The 23,920-nt window shown below is 37.6% G+C and overlaps 1 protein-coding gene across 1 annotated transcript; it reads right to left on the bottom strand.

The window, feature by feature from the left end:
- Positions 1–6,568: 6,568 nt before the first annotated feature.
- LOC145780269 (uncharacterized) lies at positions 6,569–23,442 on the bottom strand. The gene is made up of 23 exons (XM_082591972.1): positions 23,277–23,442; positions 22,793–22,868; positions 22,334–22,487; positions 21,666–21,916; positions 20,111–20,226; positions 19,743–19,831; positions 19,448–19,597; positions 18,617–19,111; positions 18,172–18,298; positions 15,390–15,538; positions 14,325–14,536; positions 13,188–13,272; positions 12,756–12,901; positions 12,364–12,515; positions 11,830–12,008; positions 11,385–11,483; positions 10,453–10,565; positions 9,872–10,036; positions 9,168–9,355; positions 8,797–8,872; positions 8,472–8,625; positions 7,760–7,884; positions 6,569–7,459 (listed from the first exon to the last, which is right to left on the bottom strand). The coding sequence occupies exons 1-23, from the start codon at positions 23,320–23,322 to the stop codon at positions 7,417–7,419; spliced, it is 3,390 nt and encodes a 1,129-aa protein (XP_082448098.1). The 5' UTR covers positions 23,323–23,442; the 3' UTR covers positions 6,569–7,416.
- Between the last annotated feature and the right edge of the window lie 478 nt (positions 23,443–23,920).

Here is a 23,920-nt window from a genome sequence, read left to right as displayed (position 1 = left end):
GCCCTACAAAGGAAATGCAATGCAATTGAGGGAAAATTTCAACGACAACCACTTATTATACAATTATACATGTCTAGAGCACTTACAAACAAAAAAAATCAAAAAGTATGGTTTGGGGTTTATTGCCCGTTTAAATGTTAGAAATGGCAGTCTTGGTTTGGATTCTACCACAGTGATCAGTTGCCTCAAAAAGTTGTTTCCTATGTGCGGAATGCAGGGCTATGTGTATTCAGACAATGGTAGATCATTCTTGTCCACTGACTTTAAAGAATTTCTCGTGGAACGTGGAATTACGTCTAGTAAATCAACGCCTTATCATCCCACTGGAAATTCTCAGGTAGAACGGTACAATGGCGTGATCTGGAAAGCAATCCGACTTGCCTTGAAATCAAATGATCTCCCAGTTTCGTGTTGGGAGATGTGCTCTTGGATACCATGCATTCGGCTCGGTCTCTGCTATGCACCACTGTCCGCTACAAATGCGACAGCGCACGAACTGTTTTACAACTTCAATCGGCGATCACCCAAACGAAAATCGCTGGCAGCGTGATTATCAAAATCAGGACCAGTTCTGCTTCGAAAGTTTGTCAGGTCAAACAAGAATGATGATTTAGTTGAAGAAGTTATACTAACTGACGTTAATCCAACATATGCACAGGTGCGATTTAATGATGGGAGAGAGTCGATTGTTTCTGTACGACATTTAGCTCCATGCCCGCTTTTGAAAGACAAACATCCTGCGCACGTAGATCATGTAGAACAGTCAAACCTCCCAGGATATCAACAAGTAGTTGATCCAAATGCGAATACCAAACAGTTGATTAATTCTAAAGTACCCAGTCCGGTACCGGACGTTATTTCATCAGAGACCATTGAGTCGCATCAAACTGTATCCGAACCTCATCGTTCGACCAGAAAAAATTTAGGTGTACCTTCTCTTCGATATGGTATAAAGTTATTTTTATAAGAAGGGGAGAATGTTGTGAAATTTTATGTTGCAAAATCCCTTGTGTTGTTTCAGGTTGATGACGCGCTTTGCTTCAAGCTAATTAGTCAGCGTGGCGTTTAATCCCTGCTTCTTATTTTTGTTGTAAAACTGTTGCTTTCTTGCTGAACGTGCAGCTAGATGCTTGTGGACTGTTTTAGTTATTCAGTTATCTTACGTTAGGTGCTTGTGATAGGTTTCCTGGCGATGTCTGCCAAGTTTAGTCTAGTTAGTGAGCAACCTCAGGACGACACAAACAAAAGTTAAACTGTGTCAAATTCTCCAAAAGAAAACGCCGGAAAAAACGAGTGCTACAAGAAGAAGTTCATGTGTCACTCCTGAGCAAGTGATGTCCTCTCGAAAACTATAAAGTTGGAGATTATGTCGCAGTGGAATACGCTGGAAAATGGAAAAGTCCCCTTCGCCGGAAACACTTTTATGGAAAAAAAACGAGATTTGGAAGCTTCGCTTTTATAAAGAAGTAGAAGGCGCCCAACGGACAACGGTTTCACTGAACTAAGTATTGAAGATATCCATTCAGTTCCAGAAAGCGCAGTGGCTATTTACGTTTTGCCAACATCGTGACTGGCATGCTTAATTTAAGCGTGGCACCTTTGGCATTGCAAGCAAGTAGTAGAATTGTACCATCTTCAAACCACCTAACGGAATGGAAGGTCTGCGCGTCATGGGTGATGAAACCAAAGACTGGCTGCTCTCTAGCAGCCTTCCAGTGTAGTCCAGAAACATTGTGAATCTGGGGTGGTAAAAGGATAGACCCTCGGCCCCAGAGGCTCACACGCACAAGAAGAAGTAGAATTGCTGATTCCAGCTCAATTTTAAAAAATGACTTCAATGATTTAAAAGTCATTTTTTCCATTTGCTTTCATTTTTCACTTTTTTTCCATTTTTCACTTTTATTGCGTTTAGCAAATAGGGATTTTTGATCACAGGTTAAAAAACGTTAGGCTAAATCAACGCTCTGAAGAAAAGCCAATCGATGACGCATTTCCTGTCGCTCCAAAACGTTGTTGCTCCTAGCTTGCCATTTTGTATTGAACAAGTCCTCGTATAACAGTCAAGTTTTAGTTTCACTCAACCCAATGAAATCTTCGTTTGTTGCCTGTTTATCTGGCTTAACTCAAAGTAGTTCTGGACTAACAGATAAAGCTTCACAGTTACCTTTAAGATCAACAACTTCATTTGATGACGAGTCTATTTTCAAAAAGTATAGACAATTTCATAAGGGTATGCTTGAATGTATTGACAAACTGGAAAGAAATGAAACTAAGATTGTAAAACCTAAGAAACCGTAGCTTAAGACTTCCGGATGGTCATCTCAGAAAAACTTCTCATAAAAAGACAATGAACAAGGTGAAGAATAGAACGATTATTTACTCAATAGTGTGGTTTCAGCTGTATCAAGTCAAGATGATCCAAATAAGAAAAGAAATCGTTGGAGGAAATGAAGCCACATTTAATCAATCTACTATAAAGCAACATTACAGAATAGGCCGTTGCGTTTTGAGGTCAATTTAAAAAAAATACAAGTAATAGGTTTGGCTAGGTGGGAAATCACTTAAAACCACCCAAACAAAAATTTGAGCAAAAAATATCAATGTTTAGGGGTCCCTCCGCCTCTCTGAAAATGCCCGAGCCCCATTTTTCCTTAAAATCGCATAACTTCTGAACCACTTGAGGTAGAAACTTTGTTTTTGGCTCTAAAGACTCAGAAGTCACATGTTTCTATCTGCTCTAAGAGGAATGTGTTCTCTAAAGTATTAAAAAAAAGGAAAAATGAAAAAACTGATTTTGATGAGATTGAGCGGCTAATTTTCCTCACAGTGTCATATATATAACTCCTAAATCGCTTGGAACAGAGCTTTGATTTTACTATGTTGTCTTAACATTACTGCATTATTATTATTTAACCTGTCATAAGTCAGTTTGACAATGCTAAAATCATTGATAAGTACTAGGAGTAAAACATTGATTCATGAATCTGTTGGATATGTTTCGGATCTTCAGAATAATGTACTTCCTACTAATGGGGACGTGGTCAAGTATTTTTACCACTGCAGGCAAATGCTCATTGCTAGATCTGACAACAATGGAATTCCTTCAAGTAATAACACATATGCTGAGCTAATACCCAAAGTATTTGATTTATGGAAAAAGGCCTCATTGCCTCATGCATCATAGAACAGAGCAGTTAAAATGACTGCCAAATTGCTTGCTGGACTAAAATCGCTTAAAGCTGTTAATAAAAACCGTTTGAATTCTCAGTTTTACCTTCAGAAAGTGGATTCCTTCAAGATCTGTTTGTCAAAACTATTTGATGTTGCCATATATGGCAACATCAACATTTGCATATATGCAAGTGGGCTTTAACTTTGAGCAGTCCTGTAAAGAATGGAAAAGTGAGCTGTAAATGTGAAGTTAACTGGCAGATTCCAAAAAAAAAGCTTCTGTTTTTGAGTGACCAAAGAGGAGCCAGAAAAATGGTCATTGGTGAAATTGATACACATACAACTACTTACAATCTTGGAAGAGCCAAGAAACGAAAATTGATGACTGAAACAAATAATGGTGGTCAAATCCAAGCAAACTGCTCATCTGCTATTGACAATGAAGCAAGCGATAGTTCAGAGGCGACAAGCAGTGAATGTTACAGTTGTACAAGTGATGAAGATAGTGTTGAAATCACTTGCAAGAAACCAAAAAAAGAACACCATATCCGACAAATCATGTGTAATCAGCACCAAAAAGTTATCATCATATAGACTGTCTTCATCTTTGCTGAATTGTACTGCTGAACAGTTAGATGTACCTGAGGCAAAAAAACATCACACAACATTTTATCGAAGGAGTTTGAAGCTACGAACAAATCTGCTGGAACAAGGAGAAGCCACCTTACGAAATAAAATCTTTCATCAACTCTGTTTTGATGGAAAAAAAATCTTTCAAAGAGAAAGGCTTGCAGCCCTTTCCAATTTCTTTCAAGGCAGTTTCTTTGCCGCTTTAAAAACATTCAGGAAAAGTGAATCTGTTACTGCAGAAAACTGCTTTAATACTCTAAGGGAGTTGATTCAGCCCGAAGTTATAGAGAATGTGTTATGCGTAATGACTGACACCACCGCACTTAATACTGGATCAGTGAAAGGAATTTGTAGGCGGTTAACAGATTTCATAAATAAAAAATACAAACATGATATTTTGTCTCTGGAACCACTGTAATGAGCTGTATTTGAAAGAAATCATCACAGCATTTGATGGCAATACCAAAGCCCCAGACAAACTTCAAAAGGACTCCATCTTTAACTTTTTAGCATCAATTGAAAAAGAGCGTTTAACAGAAGAAAACCTTCAAACATCAAATCTACAACCAAGTGAAAAGGCACAACAAATTATAAAAGAAGGTGTAACATTTTTCTTGGAAAGTCAGAGTGCAAAAAAATCTATAAGAAATGACCAAGCTTGCCTACTTGCTCTCTGCTGTTACACATTCATGGATCTTCCTATAAAATTGAGGAGATATTCATTTTGAAAACAAGAAACAACTCATCACTGCAGGTGGCTAACCACAGCTAATGGATATTTACGACTGTTGGTTTTCAAAATGTTTTCACTCACCGAAACCCAATCTACATCTCTTACCTGCATCTGTAAATTCATACTTGATGTTTATGCTTCGATGTTTTTTTCTATATACACTAAACCAAGCGTTATTGAAGGACCAGCAGTCCAGCACTGGTGTCATTGACAAGGGACTTGATGAAGTCTTCAGACGTCAGCATCGCAAAGCATGCTAAACCATGCTTCATCAAGCATGCTTCTACGTGGCTTTCTCCAAAAAATGTTGTCGTTGCGTGCCATTCTAACAATCCACCAATTTTAATTGCAGATGTTCGAAAAATATGTGTTACATCTGTAGACACCAAGAAGCTTGCATGGAGCAATCGGCCATTGGCTGCATTCTTTGATGCAACAAGTCAGTGCTCCCCATGCTTAACACATGGTGAGAAAACTGACTGGCTATCATTCAAAAACAATCAAATGCCTATTAATGAACGGTTAATCGGGAATGTAACGCAATGCCTTCAGAACAGAAAAGTTAAAGACAGTGACGATGCAATGCCAAGCAGCATGATGAAGCAAATTGACGACTCCATAAGATCTTATGTCCATGACTAGTCCATGTCAGGTCTACGTCCATGACTGTAGACCTGAATTCATTGTAAGCCATTTGTCTGATTCACAGGATAGTGTATCTATCGAGCTTGCGCCTCGCTATGCTCGTGTGAAATATACCCAACTGTTATAATCGTATATTACTGCTGAGTCTGGTAACTGCCTATTTCTCTTCATGACTTTGCGCGATGTGGCTTACTTGATTTCTAGATACAGTGTATCTTTATGTTTTCGTGAAGGTATCACAGTTGTGATGTGAATTTGTTGCATTCAGTGTTCGCTACCAGTTTTAGCTGTTTACAGTATTCATTACTATTCATTTTAATGTTCATTACGATTCCTTCAGTGTTTGTTTGTGTTCATTCAATATTCTTTAGCAGGTTCCTCTCTCAGTTTAGGAACTAAATTGGATTAGGCTACTGTATGTTGCTAGTTAACGTTGTTCTTTTCATTTTGTCACTGAGCTGACACATGCATTTCATAAACATACACCTGAATTTTTTTGTATTTTAACTTAAATGCATTCCTGAGCTAAAGATGTTTTCCAGTAGAATGACCCCAATTTGGGATAATTTAGAATATTCACATTTATTTTGATATTTTTCCACAGTTACTTTGTTTACTTATAGTATACACAACACCTTTCAACACGAGTTACTCTGCAACTAAACATTTGTTTTTAAAATATGCATGATTAGGCAGTTACTATTATTTTTCAAAGTCTCGAATGCCCTAAAAATCATTTTTTGGCTCATAACTGTTTTTCTCAACAGTTTAAAGAACACATTCCTCTTAGAGCAGATCGGAACATGTGACTTCTGAGTCTTTAAAGCCAAAAACGAAGTTTCTACCTCAAGCGGTTTAGAAGTTATGCATTTTTAAGGAAAAATGGGGCTCGGACATTTTCGGTGAGGCGGAGCGCGGAGGGACCCCTAAACATTGATATTTTTTGCTCAAAATTTTTTTGGGTGGTTTTATGTGATTTTCCACCTAGCCAAACCTATTACTTGTATTTTTTTTAAATTGACCTCAAAACGCAACGGCCTATTACAGAAGCTGAAAGCGTCTATTAATTTAGGTATTGCTTTTCAAGAAACTTTTCAACATCAAAAAGAAAGAAGTTTCAGCCTTGGAGAGTTTGGCTGGAAATAAACACTATGTAACTCGATCATTTAAGCATGACTTCCTTATATGGTGTCCAATCGTTATATGTTCTCCAGTGATTTCTTTTGACTTGGTATAGAAGCTTTAATGTTTGAAGGCATTGATTTGATGCAGAAATAACACCAAACTATTCTTAGAATATGGATAGTACGTGACCGCCAGTGAATTCACAATTGGTGGCCACGTGCTATCCAACCTAAGCTATGCAGACGACATAGCCACCATCAACAACAACTCAAAACAAAAAATACAAGAATTTCTCGATAATAATCTGTCAAAGAACGCCGCTAAATTCGATCTTCAAATTTATGTTTCCAAAACCAAATGTAGACGACCGATACAGTAGCCTATTAATAACTCACTCAGTCTTACTGCATACGGAAACCAAATAGAACAAGGAACCGAATTGGCATATCTTGGCCACAAACTATCCTCAACCAACGGTGGGGAAACTGCAGTACAACACCGAATCGGTCTAAGCTGGGCAGCATTTCAAAAGAATAAAAAAATCTAACCTCCAATAGACTCCCAATCAAACTAAAATCAAACGTTTTCAACACTTACGTTTTACCAGTCGTGCTATACAGTCTAGGTTGCGTAAATTGAACCTCCGTAATTGTACTTTTGATATGGCTTAAACAAAGGTTTCTTCGTAAAAATACTTTTTTTGTCTCAAAAGCAATTGTGTTCATGTTTTGAAGTTTAAATTAAAGAATTATTGATATTATAGTTTTGTTGTAAAATACCGTAGATAACATCAAAAGGTCTTGCAAAGCCCTATTTTTTAGAAAAATATCAAGAGGAAGATTAACATTAAAAAAGTGGCCCATAGGTCCCGACATTCTGCTAGACAGCCCGTTGAAGAAGATTTTGTTGCTAGACGGATTAAACGTATCCAGTCTGAATATTGAATGTGAGTTGAAAGAGCTAGTATCTCAAAGAAAAGTAAGGCGTCAAATGTCCAAGGTAACAAACTTCGTACAAGCAAGAACGTTTGGCAATTCCGGCCTTCAAGAGCTTTAAAGAGCATGCTTTCCATCTACACTTGGCAAGATTGCAATATCATCGCTAAAGAATGGCTACGACGTTTGAAGAGTGTAAGCAACTTCCTTTGCAGTAAATCTGCGAAATACAAACAAAATATGAGAAGTTGGGAACATTGTGTCTCGCCTTGGCAGTTACTAAGATAACACAAAAGCCAGTACATATTTTGATTAAAAAAAAATTAAGAAATCGATTAAGAAATAAGAAAAATCTTTAATAAAATCTTATTTGAATTAATCGCAGATAAACGATTGCTTGACAAAGTGCAGCTTAGCAAAGCTTTACGTTTTGTAAGTTTACGTTTTGTAAGCTTTACATTTCTTAGCAAAGCTTTACGTTTTGTAAGTTATATATTTTAACACAAACGTTCCCTCATACCTCGAGTAGGTATTGTCAAGCACCAAGGTATAAACTCCCTTCTTTTTCGCAACAACATCGCCAACAAACGGTTCGATGTGTGAGTCTATCTTTCTTGTCGGAACCAGGTCATGTGGAGAGTCGTCCTAATAAAAGGAATAAACTCAGCTTGCGGCATGATCGTGTACGGTTCTCCATTGACAACGCATCGTGCCCCAGACAGCAAAATCCGTCATTTTTCCATCGATTCAACGTCTGCAGACGTTGAATTAATGTAAAAATGATGGATTTTGCTGTCTGGGGCCGTGTATTGTCCCGGCCGGCAAATCAGTCCTTTTTAACGCTGATTCAACCTGGATAAATTTCGTTCGTTTCAATAGCAACTTTTGATAGGCGATTAATCTATTGCTTTTTTTTCTGCGTTCATCAACGCATGTGGTATCTTCAACTTTTGTGCTTATATTCACAATTCGGGTTTATCAAAACACTACAATTCCATATAGCTTCATTGTGATGTTAAAACATATTTTTTATTTTACTGCAGAACACCGTTTCGGCCTTACAGCCTTAACAGTGCAGTAGGTACATTTGGTATGACCACGGAGCTATAAACCCCGTCTGGCGATTTTCCAATTTGTGGTCCCATTTATATTAATAATAATGTACAGTAACTGATAATGATCTAATATTTTCGTACGCTTAGTGGAATTGTATGTAAAAAGCGTTTACAAACCTCTGTTAGAGAGTAGAGGAGTTTGAAATTGATGTCGCGGTCCGATGAAATCTCCCAGTGCAGGGCGATACCAGGATATTCTATCAATACTGGAAGGTGGACTTCTTTACGGGCGGGCACAGTCACGTTCTCGCTTCCTTCAACACCCAGGTTTCTATCAATGTGTATAGCATCAGAAAGTGCCCTCAGACAAAAAGCTTGTCTATTTTTTCACTTCATATTAATTTTTACATAAGAAAAACGATTTAAAACACCTGTGGATGTGGTGATGAATGATTTTCGCTTATCCAAATGATGATCATCATTATTATCTCAGTTATCTTACCTCTGAGGTGATGATGATGAGTTCTCGCGCTTCTTCGGTTCATCGCTGACTTGTTGGTCTGACAAGTCGTCGCGTTCTGCGCAAGAAAGTAACTACATATGAGTTCGTCACCAAAAGTTGATTTTGAGCCAATCACACTTGGTCGGCTTCGCTTGGTTCCGCAGACCAGCAGTGCGGAAAAAAAACGAAAATTGAGCAACAAATTTTTATTCATATGAAATTTGGAGGATTAATATGCGCCGCTATTTTTCCGTGTTACGGTGAAATATGAAAATTAAATGTACTCTTCAACCACAGCAACAAAAACTTGTTTACTTCAATCTATTCTTCAGAGGAATAGTTTGGGAAATGAAACAAAAACATAACCTGACCTTTGGAAGATGTTCTGGCGAGGGGTGAGGGACAAAGGGGTGTACCCCACGCGGTGGTGGCATCCAGGGAAACACTGGACATGTTCAGTGAGCTGTTCTTGCAGCAGGAGTCGCATACTCGGATTATCTCTTTGTCTTCCTCTTTCAAATTAGCAGAACAACTTTTGCAGAAGATCTTTCCGCAGATCCTGAAAAAGCGTGTTTACCTCTGCAGATGTGATAAAGTTTCCCACACGCATTTCATTTCAAAAAATTAAAAAGTTTGTTTCCAATAAACAAGATCTATACCGCGTTTCATTGATGCACGCTGTCTTGGCCACACGTTAAAAGTCAATTTGGAGACATACTAATTAACCATTCACATGAAATTTTTACCCAAAGTATTTTCAAATTTATTTATTCATTTGAGAAAATCTCTATGTTAAAACAGGTCTGCACAAACCATCCAAAGTACTTGTTTCAAGTAAACCGACCATACTCGGGCTGGTCGACATGTTTAAAAGCACTCGCATAACTGGATGGCAAATTGAGACATTACTGTTATGACAATCAAGCAAACAACGAAAATTAAGTGAGTGCATTAGTAAGTAAAAAACGTTAATGTCAAAACGTTAAGCGTGGTAGAAGGTAATTCCAAGCACGTTCGTCGTTTCTTGACCACCGCTGGTGTGGTCGATCCTTCAAAATATTCAGCAAATTTTTACCTGCAACGATGTTTTCGCACTGACAAATTGAAGGCCGTGTTACAAGCGTCACAGTTGCTTGCATCATTCATGGTCATCCAATCAGGTTCTTTTACGTCATCGCGACGTGGATTATCAATACGATCACGTAATTCCTCTTTTTCTTTCCATAAAGAATCCTTGTCTCTGTAGGAAACCAGACAGTAAAATCTGTCATTTTTACATGGATTCGACGTATGCAGACGTCGAATCAATGTAAACACGACGGATTTTGCTGTCTGGGTTAAAGAACTGTTCATCAAAGCAACAAAGCATTGCGCTTTGTTTGTCTAATAAAGTGCTGCAAGTTTTCTCAAAATCCTATCGTGATTAACATTTAAAGAAATGAATAACATTAAACAAAAGCGCAACAATACTGCTACAATAAAATGGGCAAAAGGCACGACGTTTTCTTAACGTGGATCAACACCATGACATTGTGATGGAACTGGGTGCATCAGTGCTTTCCAGCTCACAAAACATAAGCTAAGCAGTTTTAAAGTCACCAGACGCTGAATCAAAAAGAAGTAAGCAGAAATAATATGCGCTTATCCAACACTCACAGGAGAAGTTGCGTAATTTTGCTTTTGAGGCTTTCAATATCGGAATCCTGCATCTTCAGCTGATCTTCCCATTTTTGACGATTAGATGCGTCTTCCATGATGCGTAACCGTAACTATAATGTAAAGAATGCATGAACATTAGCATCTTTAAGAACGCTTGTTGAAAGCATTTGAACTAAAAAATCTACTGTTAATTTACTGTTTTGAGCAATTCAAACGTTTAAACAACGTGTCGACAGTGCCTCAGAATATCTAAGTGTTGCTTTGTCAAAACAAACACTGCTGTGTAAAATTTGTGAAATAATAAATATTTAGCGTTGTTTAATTTTTTTTTATAAATTATTGTAAATTTAGTTCGCGCGGAGTGAAAAATTTCCCTTCATTTAATGCAAAAAGGAGCAATTCCGATTGAAAACTATAAATGATCTTTCATGGTGGTTGATCAAAACAATTTTGTCGTCATAATTGCTACAACAAATTTGCAACAAAAATGAAGAAAAAAATTTACTCTGCAGCGTGAAAGAGTAAAAATAGTTTAAGAGGTCATCACTGGCACTTGGTTTGTTCGTTTTCATACAGATCTGTTCTCAATCGAAGTTTTTGGTAACTTCGTCAGTTTTAACAAAAAGTTTGTAAAAACGTCTGAAACTTGATTCGAGTGAGCGCAGTAGAAAACAAGTCTTGCTGTAGGTTGACGTATAATGAGAATCTTTGACACTTTAAAGATTCCAACCTGGGATCAACCATACTTAATTTACGTTACCAGACAGCAAAATCCATCATTTTAATATTGATTTAACGTTTGTAGACGTTGAATCAATGTAAAAATGACGAACTTTGCTGTCTGGGTTGTCATGCACGTTAGTACAACGTTGTGAGAACGTTAAACTATGAAACAAATGCAAAAAAAAAACTATTCTAAAAAGCGAAACCTCGTCGGCGGTCTTTGTGTCGTCTTCCAATGACTTTGTTAGGTTCTTCACTTTGGATTGAAGTCTGTTAATTTCCTCTGAATTTGAGGCTTTAGAGTCCTGCAAAAAGATCCTGGCTTTGAGATACTTTCCAATCGGCAAACTTAACGCGTTTCACAAGTCAGTAAGGAGACCGAACAAATTAAAAAAAGCAAAGTAACAGAAAAAATGAGTCAACCCCGTTGACTTTTGCTTATTAAACCAGAAGATATTTTGAAAATAGTTTAACTCTTGCTCACCCTGAAAAGAACAAACTTTTCGTACTTAATCAAAGAGATATAAATTTTAAGCTGCATTAATGACTCGTGAAACAATAGCGTACGGCAACCCACCACCCACAAGCAAATGCCACCGGCTGGGATGTTACATGATTATGCGCAGTTGATAGCTTTATTGTAGTCATAACCTGTAAAGTTTCATGTGCGTCTCGTAAATCTTTGATTGTCATTAAATGCTTTTCATGTGTTGTCTTTAATTCCAACAATTGGTTACGTAAGTTTCCCGTTTCGTCTTCAGCAGCAGATTTGCAGCGATTTGTTTCGAGCGCCAACGAAGCGTGGTTGGTTCGCAGTGCTGCCAGGTCGCCTAAAAGTAGTTCAATGCCAGTTTTAGCAAAGATGCTCTACAACATGGTTTCAAACATTAAAAAAATGACATAAAAATGGAATGTTTTTTCGTGCTACACTTGTCGCAGTGATGTACACCTGTCAGGAAACCACATTGTAAACAGTTTTAAACTGGTTTTAAAGAAACCACTGAAGACCAACGGAGGAGGCTATAATTTCAAATTACAACACCAAGCGTTAGAAGAGTGTGACTCCTTCAATTTTTCAACAGGTCTTTGTTAAAGGCCAATATGGTTTTCAGAGCATACTTATATTCAAAAAAGAACTTTAAAAAGAAACTAAAAATAAACAACTGAACATTTCTTGGCGCTCACTTTTGATCGTTTTATATTCTATCAGAATGTCGAAAAAATTGTCTTGAGTTTTCATCCATTTCGTCAACTCGTCATCGCTGTGGTTGGTGGTACTGTCACGTGACTTTTCTTCCAATCTCACTTTGTCCAGATCGTCACTTTCTTTGATCAACCTTGGTATTCAAAATGTCTTCAGCAACAAGATTGACGTCATCTAACAACCTTAACGTCGGCAGACGTTGAATCAATGAAAAAATGACGGAATTTGCTGTCTGGAAACGAAGCCGTACGAGACGTAAACAATGTTTCCGCCAGTGCATTGACAAACTTATTCGATTGTAAAACGACAATGTATTTTTGCACGGACGAGGTTGTACTTGGTAATATAAACTAGCGGAAGATTTTTTTTATACCTCATGTGTTCAAAAAACCCTTCCATGTGACCAGACACAAGATCGAGTTGTTTTTCATGAGATAACCCGGTCTGGAGTAAGCGCTTTGTTTCCGCTTGCAGTTGCAAGATCTCATCATCTTTCGAAGCCTCAGTTTCTTGTAATTTCTGAAAGTGGAAATTTAATCAGCAACATAATTTATAACAGAGCTGACAAAAACGTCCGTCTTTGTCAATGTTGCCAAACGCTGAAACCGGTGTAAAAATCACAACGTTTGCGGTCTGAAAATGTTTATCATGATATGAATGTCAGCTTGGGAGATTTCGGGTTGCCAGTACAGCGAACTTTGCTGCGACTGGGCTTTGCAGACAACAATAGAGCAAAAGAAACTTGGTGCTGCGATATTTTTGGAGATGTAATGATAAATTTTTCTTTTAAATTATCCCCCAGTACCTGAATCTCGTTAAGAAAAGCTTCATTTTTGCAGATTTCTTCATCGTATAACAGCTTTGTTTTCACAAATTCTTCTTGAAAATTGCTGTTGAAAATAAACAGCATTAAACAAGCAGCCAGAATCTAAACAGTGTTATGGACAGAGACTTAGAGAAAAGCTTCAACTTACCGCGATAGAAGAAATCTTCGTGCTTCTTCCCTTGTCTCTGTCCAAAACATCACTCAGTATTTTGCACGCACATTTATTTAAAAATCAATGAGCGAAAAGAAATTGTACTTTTACAAACAGCACAGAACAGGTTTGAAATGTTTTCTGGCGATGAATCAATGAAGGAAAAAAAAAAACAATTAAAAGAACGAAAGTAGCAAAAATACCAAATCCCATACAGCAAATCAGTTCTATGGAAGACGTTGAAATAATTAATGCAAAAATCTGACTTGCTGACTGGGCTCGGACGTTACCGTCATTCAGACAAAGTGACCACTGACCAGCTGACAAAAGTCGTATTCAGCACCGTTTGGTAACGTTGAAACGGTGCTAATATAACAACGTTTGTTAGCTGGATCGGCAATTTCAGTCAACAAAACTATTTTTGCGTTGATTCAACGTCTAAGCGCCGGTTTTGTTGGCTGTAATGTGTCACAAGTTTTATTGGAAACCAGCTTGAACACACAATCAGCAACATGTGACCGACAATGAACGACGAGCTTTATTTCTCTAATCCGACTTTGTTCTATCACGTGACAGCATTGCAATAAATTATGCAACGGAAAGTGCATGAGGAAATACAGCAAGTTATGTCGAGCTCTTTTAGTCGCACTGCTTTTAAGACAGTTTAAGTAGCAATGAAAGTTTTCATATACGTTATGCACTGCTATGCAATGTAGTCAAGTGAAGACAAAATTACCAATGTGAGGTGTTGGTTAAAAATTTCTCTGAAACATTTTTACAACGAGTGCAGCGTCCGGTTTTTATCAAATGCATAAAACGTAAAACCATAATCGAAGAAAAGCTGAAGATCTTGCTACTTATGAAAAAGATGAATTATAAAGTGGCAACACTGAAAACACGAATCATGAGCACTCGTCGCATATCACAACAGAAAATAGCAAAACTAACGATTAGGTAATTACTACCTTTCTTTCTGCTTAGATTCTTGACACTGCTGACGCGCGGCGTGTAATTCGTTCTCAGTTTGTTTCAAGTTTGCTTGCGTAAGTTTTAAATCGACAAGGACTTCCTGGTAATGACGTTCCTGGTTTTCTTTTTCTTGTGTCATGAGTGAAATTTGTTCTTCGAGCTCTGCGTTTCTCTGTGAGGATTCGTCACGTACGGATTCAAGTTCCACCTGGAATGAACGCGAAAGCAATGAATGACTAAATATCTATTATGACGTTTGACCGCAGCGCAGAGGCAAAAATGAAATCTGCATTTGGTTGAAGGTGAAATCTTCGGCAAGCAGAAATATGGTTTTGAATTACGAGAAGCTATGTTTCAACTAAATCAAAGCGAACTACTCAGCAGCACTGTATATATTGAGCTGCTGGAACAAACCGAATCTGGCTGAGCCATCAGCAAATAAAGTAATCGCATTTTACGTCATTTTAGAATTTAATTATCAAGTAGAATTAGTGAAAATATTTCCACCGAAGCTGTAGCTTGTCAAACATATGGATTTTAGCAAACTTGTTGTCAAACCCGATGTTCAATCAACCTCTGCCAGAAAGTGAATTGCACAGCGATTTACATAACAGGTTCACTTTTTTTCACGTTCTATTGAAAACATCATGTTAACAAATTAGAACTTTTTTTTATGTACTATTTATGTCAAACGTCTTGGGTGCACATTTGTGATTAAATAAAAGCCACCCCAAAAAGGATAGCGCCACTCCTTCTCAGAACATCGAACATTACATTAGTTTCGTTCAAAAACATAGCGATATGTGCTAGGCACGCTACTCTATGACGTTCAACAACGTAAAAAAATATATGGCAACTCTGCACAGCGCAAGGTCACTCAAAAACGAGGAAATATTAGGAAGATGTTGTCCCACAATTCAATTGCCCATCCATGTTGTCCCCATGGATGGGCAGTTCAATTTTTTTGCAGAAAAAGACAAAATTATAAGTGCGAATATTAATTCTGTTTCATAGGCGTGACCTTGCAACCATTAACGTGAATAACTGAACATGATACATACTTTTAATTGGAGAACTCGCATTTCTATTTCCTTTACTTTGGTTCTGTGTTTATCAGCTTGGTGTTGGGCTTCATCTCTGTCGTACATCAGATACTCGTTCTCTTCTGGAAGTGAATCGTGGAATTTAATAATGAGGTGATTGGGAAGATTTTGGACATTGTGGTTTGGTTGGTTTTAAATCTTTATCCTCGGACTGGCAAAGCCTTTGATAAATTATTCCTGACAGTTTCGCGTACTTTAAAGGCTTTTGACGCAGGGTTCGGTTACCGAGATTGACAGAGATTATTGAAATGTTGTTGCCGGGGAATTATTCCATCCACTAGGTACCGCTGAATGGAAAACAGTCCTGAAATGCGTTGCTCAAACGCACACCCCGAGCCGAACCAGCGCCGCTTGATCTTGATTCGGGCGCGTTACCACTGAGCTAACGGGGCGGACTGTGACATGGGATGATGTGACATTGAAAGCTCATACTGTTCCTTTGGCAAAATGTTTCAACCCAAAACTTTCTCTCAGCAAAATGGTAACGTCGTCATATGAATTGAATGTCCCTATACTTTGAAGCAACGTGTCCTTTTCATCTGATGTGATGACGAGGTAGGTAATTGCACAAGGTTTGTTACGTTATTTTGACAAGCACACACAGTTTATATTAAAAAGGATACGAAAAAAACCCAAAGAAAACTAAGATTTCAGTTCACGACCTTGACGAAAACAATAATATTGTTACAACCTTTAGTAATCAATTCTACATGTAGAACTAATTTAACCAATGCAAAGCAGTTTCATCGAATGTTTGAACGGTTTTTCAGCGTAATACCGTAGTATACTCTTTAGCATTTCTTACTTGAACATGCAAATCAGTTTTAAAAAAGGCTTGAGAAGGGCCAAATGTATAGCCGAAAACGTTTGCATTTTTTCCCCTTTTATTGGTAAATGCAGTTGTATTGTATTGTTCAAAAAGTAACCTCTCTACTACAATTGTATTCTGAAACTGTTGGTCAACAAAAGCTGCTGCCCTCTGAATTGTGAGCACGAATAGATTTTCTGTATTTGAAAATGCATTAAAGCCAAGATGACGATTTACGACAGACAGGAAGTTGTACATTAGTCCTGTCTCTTCCCAAATACATTAGTTCCTGTCTCTTCCCAAATATTTGTATCTAACATTTCAGCCATTGCCAGGTCTTCATGTAAGACTTCATAGTCAAGAGAACGAACATATCCAACCAGCCACGACTCGTTTCCCAGAAAAGTAGGTTCGTCCAATCAGAGACTGACATCTGTGTTGCTGATTATAGTGCGTAACTTGTCACTTATGTCATCAGCCATCTAGACAACCTGTCTCTGCAGTATCAGTACTAAAAAGAACTGAATGTCTTGCACTACGAAGTGATTAAAACTTCCTTTACTGATTGCAGAATTACTTCGTCATCGATGGTGTGACGCTCACCTATTCTCGCAATTATCAAAGACAAGTGTAGATATATTAGTCCATTCCAAAACAACAACTTAACCGTTTTTTTTACATTGATGCAACGTCTGCATATGCTGAATTAATGTAAAAACGGTTGGTTTGCTTGTCTGGGATGAATTTACAAACATCACACAAATGTTTGCTTTTTGAAACTGTGCACAAGTGATCGGAAAGCGTTGCATTTCAACCAGCTTTACACCACAGAAAACTCAACGCGATACATTGTGATAGTACAATAGAAGCTTAATCCTGCGGAATGGCCCGTTTCGGTGAGTCCGATCCCTTAACGGGGGATTTCTTCAATTTTTTTTTTTAATTATCGGGTACCGTAGCCTAATCATCATTGCCGCTTTAGGATTAGGGGTTAGGGTTAGTGGTTAGAGGTTAGGAACTCACCGAATCGGACTAACCGAATCGGACTCGCCGAATCGGACTCACCGAATAGTAGCAGACCCTAATCCTGGGGCGTGCTGAAACAAAAAAAACAGTTGAACTTTAAAGCCAAAGGTACTGCACCTGTCCTACGGTCTCATTTCACCCTTTATCTTCATTCAAATCAGTTGTCCCCACAATTGGGAGAGGCCGAATCTTTCCTTGCAGCAATCGTTTTCATCCCTTTTTATCATCTCGATATGTTCTATCGCATCTTTCTACTTCAGTTTGACCTTGTCTGCCTCATTCTTTACCTGCCGGTTTATGGTCTTTTTGGACCTCCCCGTTTTCTAATCTCACCACCTTAAAAAACGCCTTTCGAAGACAATTTCCTTTTCCCCCCCTGGCACAAACACATACCGCCTTACTCCATTTGCCCTTGATCTATAATCTCCCTCATTTCTAGCATTTTTAAGTCTTTTTCTCTTTCCTTTAACTTTTAATCCACACATTGCTCTCTCCATTACTCTTTTCGTACTTTTCTGAATTACCAGTTCACTCTTCTTTCCCTTAGTACCCATGTCTCGCACACAACTCCGATAATACTATCCCTTTGCTTTTATTCAAATTGTTCTCTTTAAATTAATTCAAATCATTTTATAGAAATTGTTCTCCGTGTAGCCTATCCTCAAGTTGCGCTCAGTAAGTCCTTTCAGTTACAAATAGCTGTAATAGGTAATAAAATGTCGCTTTGTCGTTCTGCTAAATACTCCACTTTCACCTTCACTGTCCGGCAATAGCACAATGTGTGGCTAGCACCCCTTGCATATCCACAAACGCTCCCAGGGGAGCGCTGCAAATTAATTCAAGAAAAAAAATATAAATTAATGAAATTTGACAAAAACAAGGCAAGGAATTATCAACCTATGTTACCTTTTAAGGAATGTGAAATGAGTTTTTCATCTTCCTTGTGGTCATGTTTGATGGGTTGATGGAAGTACTCCTCCTTCTGGTCACATTGTTCACGCAGGCTCAAGATCGTTTGGACGATTGCATGGAGCTGTTATTTTTAAATGGATTAAAACATGGAAACCGATGCTTAAATTTGAATTTTATTCCAACTAAACTATTACAATTATTAGGTTTCACTTGAAATTTTATTAAGAGCTGACAAATCAGCTTTTGGATTTTCCTAAGACAAAACCAAATTTTTTTTTTCAAAAGATGTGTCAAAAGCCAAAGTATCCAAAGCAATACTGTATAACTTTCAAGAATTGTGTAAAGGCTATATTAAATTATCTATATCCTAAAAGCTATAAGAACTAAACTTTTCAAAATCGTGCAATCTCGGTGGTCAGATGAGTTAACACTTTGTTACCTCGTTGGGTTCTTCAGGGTCCAAAGCTAGAGCTTCTTTGACGTCATTGGCGAACATTTGAAGATGCAATTTGGTGTCGGAAAGTTGTCTCTGCAAGTCTTCGACTTCGACGCTTAACTTGGCAACAGTGTCTGTATTGGATCTCGATTCTTTTAACTGAGACTGAAGACAAGAGCATTGCGACTGAAAATAATCTAATTGTTTTGTCAGGGTAATATTTTTTTCGCGCATCTCGTCGAGTTTTTGTTGATGATTGACTTTGTTCGGGCTTTCGTACAGTGGAGTGGAAATCGATGGAGTTAAATACGTGTTGGCGGCGGAAGGAGCAAATTTACTGGTGATGTTTGACATCTGCTGAGAAACCAACTCTTCCAGAGTTCTTTTGTCTTCTTCCAACTGTTCGACTTTTGAAGTGAGATCTCCGCTCTTGCTTTGATAAACATGTTTCTCTTTCAACACTGAGGCATGTTTCTCGCTCCATTGCTGCTCACGTGCCTGGGATAAACAAGCAAGCTCAAACGAACACTCCTCAAACAAAATCCGCCGTTTTTACATTGGTTCAACGTCTGCAGACGTTGAATCAATGTAAAAATGGGCGGATTTTTGCTGTCTGGGATCGTCAGTGATAGTTTCAACTGGCTGGCTGACCCAATACTACACGAATGTGTTTGTTTTGTGATGAAATGCGTTTGAACATTAAAAAAGTTTCAAACACAAAGTCTCGTGCCTCCACAAACAATAAGTTTGTAAATGTTTTTCATTTGTTAGGCATGATCAATCATTTATCAATCCGATCGGTTAAAAAAATCTGCACCTTCAGCACAAAGCTACCTGGAATTCCGAAGACATGTTGCCCATAGCAACATGCAGGTGACGGTTCTTCGTTTCGAGATCCGAGATGACTCGAGTCAAAATATCTTCTTTTTCGTTCGATGATTTAATCAGGTTCTCTGCCTTTAATTCCATCTCAGCGATGATGTCCTGGTCAAAACAATTCGGATTTAAAAATAAAAAATGCAACCTCAGCATATGCACATCTTCAGACTTTCAGTCGATAACGCATCCAGTTTCCAAAATTATAAACGATTGTAAGATTAAAACACAGAACTGCCAATCGGCAAATTACATGTTGCTCTTTCAACCGCACGTCTGATTGGTTTAACTCAAGGACGAGTTCTTCAATCCTCTGGTCGACAATCTGTGAGCCGCTGCTGCCTGAAGAACAGAAAACGAATGACGTATTTCAGTGACACAAGAACACCAACAACTACACATAATTTGACGAGTACAAGGTTTGCCATTGCTCGAAGCAAGCTCTCTAAAAAGAGTCAGACGAAAAGTATAACAGCTTCGAGTAATGACAAACTTTCTCGCCACATTCAAGTTTTGTACCACAAATCAACCCTTCAACTACACGTAAATTCACGAATCAGGACTGCAAACCAGTGAAAATGTTAAAGTAAAGTTTAAAAATATATTATCTAAGTTTCTAACCAGTGCTTCCGTGAGTGCGAGGCGTGCTCATGACCACAGACGCGCTTGTCAGACTTCCAAAACTTCCAACATGACTGTTCACTGCCCATTTGTCCATGGTGGTGGCACGGCGCTTGCTAAAGCAAAGCATAAAAGATTCGATGAGAAGTGTGCAATATCACAATAAAGTGTGCTTTTCTGTAGTGGTGTATCAATCGCAGATGTGCGTTGGCCTCAGTGTTTACAAGGCTAACAGTTTTGATTCGACGCTCAGCGTTTTGGCAAGACAGTTAGCTAACATGCACAACGGGCAAATTCACTTCACAATATAAGCTTGCAATTTATCAAATAAACAACTGAATGAGATACTGTCTTTAACCAATGACCAAAAAACTTCAGAAACGCCTTCAACATTTTAGAATTAAAGAGGATACCGTAGTTTTAAAAGTGACCGAGTCCCATTTTGCTACATTAAAGTTGGAAAAAGTGGTTTTGGCAGTCACTAAAATGTTTTTGTAAAATTTTAGCACAAAAATGAGCCGAAATCCAATTTTGAACGTCACAGATTTCATGACACACAAACATTTTATTTGAAAAATAATTAGTCCAGTCTCAAATTTGGGAACTTAATTTGGAAATTTTGGACTGAAGCACTTTTAAAATTACACTCTTTATGGCTTCTTATCTAGTCATTTCAAAATCGCCAAGATATGGAATTTGTTTCCACACTTTTCCAGTATTTCTTTACAAGGTATATATTTGATACCGTGAAGAGGGCACAACAAACACGCGATGTATTTCTTTGGTGATGAACAAACGGACATTTAACCTTTCAATAACAATCGACACAACTAGTAGCAAGAACCATTGATAACAATTAAGAATACCAACACTGCTGTGCAGTGTAAATAGCGCGTATCATTTCATAGTAGATTTTTACTGTGGTCTGTTTGAGATTTAACCAAGGGTCCAAAGCATCTTGGCCCCAGACGGCAAATCAGTCGTTTTTCACATTGAGTTAAAGTCTGCAGACGTTGAAACGGTTGAATCAATGTAAAAAAAACGACTGATTTGCTGCCTGGGGCGTTGTTACTACCGGTATGTCGTGTGACTATTTTGGCACAAGGCCACAACAAATTCGAGCGAAGTGAATTGTAGGCTACTGAGCGTTTGGTTTGGTTGGGACAATACAACATATTCCAGTAATGAGCAGGTGACGTTCATACATAACTAATAATTACGTATCAACGCATTATGATAGGCCTAAGTAATAATTATACATATTTTTAATAAGCTAAGTAGACAATTCCGCTTATTAAAAGTTGTGCGCTTCATTTGCAAGTGAGTTCAAGTGAACGGAAAATGTGAACACTAGCATCTAGCTGTTGCTAATAACCCATTAAAATAATTTCGCTTCTTCAGTGTTCATTAGAATGACAGCTTTTAGCAAGAATCTGTGGGTCCACCAGTCAACACATGCAATCATCACCCTGCTATTTATACATAAAACTATTGATGTTGATGGTTAAGTGACAAAGTGATGACAGCAAAATGTCACGCTTCGATTCCTACCAACCTTGCAAATGTAGGCCAGCCAGAGTCGATGTCGTAACCTCTGGCATTGAGGTCAAAGTTCACTGCATTTAAGTCATATAAAGTTGTTAAAATGGTGGAAGAATAAATCTGGTTAGCCAGGACTGAATGGGGGTGAATATGTTGGCTGGTCACTGTGGTGTTCATGACGCAGTTTTGGAGACTGTCTGCTAGAGTTTGGTGAACAAGACAGTAACGTATCAGGGCTCGACCTCTTCCTTTTGAAGTTCGCACCTGCATGAAAACATTAAACTTGAAATTCATTTAAAGAGGTTAGATACTTTTATATTTTAAAACAATTAAATTATTTGCAGTTTAGAGCTTAAAAATTAACTTGGGGTTAAAAGTGTATACTGTATCATATATTACAGCTGTTTCAGTATCAAAAGAAAAACAAATCATTTACAATAATTATACTACCAATTATTGCAATCGATATAACATAACATCTCAAACTAACACTTGAAAGTTTTTTCGACAATTTCATTCTGAGCAAGATGCATTTGTATGTTCACGCGATATGAAAGTTTTCAACAGTTAAATCTTCTATCGATGAAAAGCATCAACTGATAAGTGGAAACTTTCAGTGGATGCTTTTCTGCCAGTAAACATTCAATCAAGTCAGTGGATACAATAAATGTTTTTTCACACCTCTTTATTTGCTTGAACATATCTAATTCCATCACTGAGACCTTTAGCACTTTTGAGACTAGCAACCATCCAATGCCAGTAATTACGACGATTTCCCAATATTGACTTTTCTTTTAGACTTGTTGTGAGCAAAAATTCCAATTTTGCACATAATCTGTAACATATATAACTAAACTGTTTGCTTTGGTACTTAAAGTTGATAACATTATGTACAAATACAGTCATCCATTCATTAACTAAGGTCATGCTGATTGTTGAACTTGTAACTTAAACCTAACAAAAGTACCGGTGTAGAAAAAAAATCATTTTTACATATAGAAAAACTTTTGCAACTTTTAATTTTCAAAGCTCACTAGATTAACCACAGTAACCCATGCCAGAAAGTAAGCCTAAACAAAAATTCAAATCTACAAGACTAATTTGAAGTCATCATGCTTTGTGGTTGTGCGTTAATTGTACCTGTGCAGAGCTGGACTGTCATCAGTGATTGGTTCGTTAGATGTCTCAAAATCATGACAGAGTTGTGAAACAACATCTAAAATGCAACAAAACCTTAGTCAGATTAAAAGTTTAAGCATGACGCACATTCAAGAAAAAGAAGGTGCAGCACAAATTGAGCAACTTCAGGTACAAGGTAGTTGAAATGACGATTGATTGAGATGAAAAACTTGTGTTTTGATTTCATCTCAGATTCATCCTTTTAGTGTCTTACCAGCAAAGCAATGCCAAACAATGCAAATCGCCAATCCTCAAGGACAAAGAGTAAAACAATTTGGTTGAGTTAATATGCAGTACAGGGTGATTTTACTACTAATAAAAAATGTGAAACTTCACTATTCTGGTATATATAGTTTCAGATTTGACACTTGCATAAAGACGTTGTAAATGCTACAATCCATGCTAAAGCTAATATGTGAATACAAATTCAAAGCCAATTGATTACCTTGGATGTCTCTGACAATCTTTGGTAAATTTTCACGAGTAGCCATTGAAGAAAACCATCCCACTGATTCCACTCGGAGTTAGTAAAGTTCTTCTAGCTACTGGGTTAATTTCAACATTACAAACACACATATACAGTTAAACACAAAATAATTGTTAAAAAAAACATATGCCTGAGAAAAAGGAAAATATTTACTTCAGTTCAGATCATGGAAATTTTTAAGGATAAATTGTAATCACTTTTTCTGATCCCAATTGTAAGTAAATATGGTATATGTTTGCAAGGGTGCAAAAACTGTAGATACCAAGGAAAATAGTGCAAAAACTGTACCAGGAAGCCAGCCCAAAGTGGTAGCAATCATAAAATTTTGCTTTTGTTCCTACAAAATTCACACTCAAAAATATAAACTAAAATTTCTACCAAGTAAAATGTACGGTTGTTGTGCAATCAGCGCCATGTACTTTATGCAGCAAGTACAGCCATTGCCTAAGGAATATTAAGATACACTAAAGTGACTTCGAAACCTTTCCAGTTTTATTGTAAAAGTTGCTGTGAACAAGAAGTAAAAATTGTAAAATTATGTAAATACGCTTTGAATAGTGACACAAATGTGTTTCGGCTATTGGGCTGGCCTGGTCAGTATC

This window comes from Aplidium turbinatum, chromosome 11, assembly GCF_918807975.1.
Source record: "Aplidium turbinatum chromosome 11, kaAplTurb1.1, whole genome shotgun sequence".
NCBI classification, from domain to species: domain Eukaryota; kingdom Metazoa; phylum Chordata; class Ascidiacea; order Aplousobranchia; family Polyclinidae; genus Aplidium; species Aplidium turbinatum.
The sequence above is the reverse complement of the archived record's forward strand: the minus strand, read 5'-3'. Positions and strand labels throughout refer to the sequence as shown.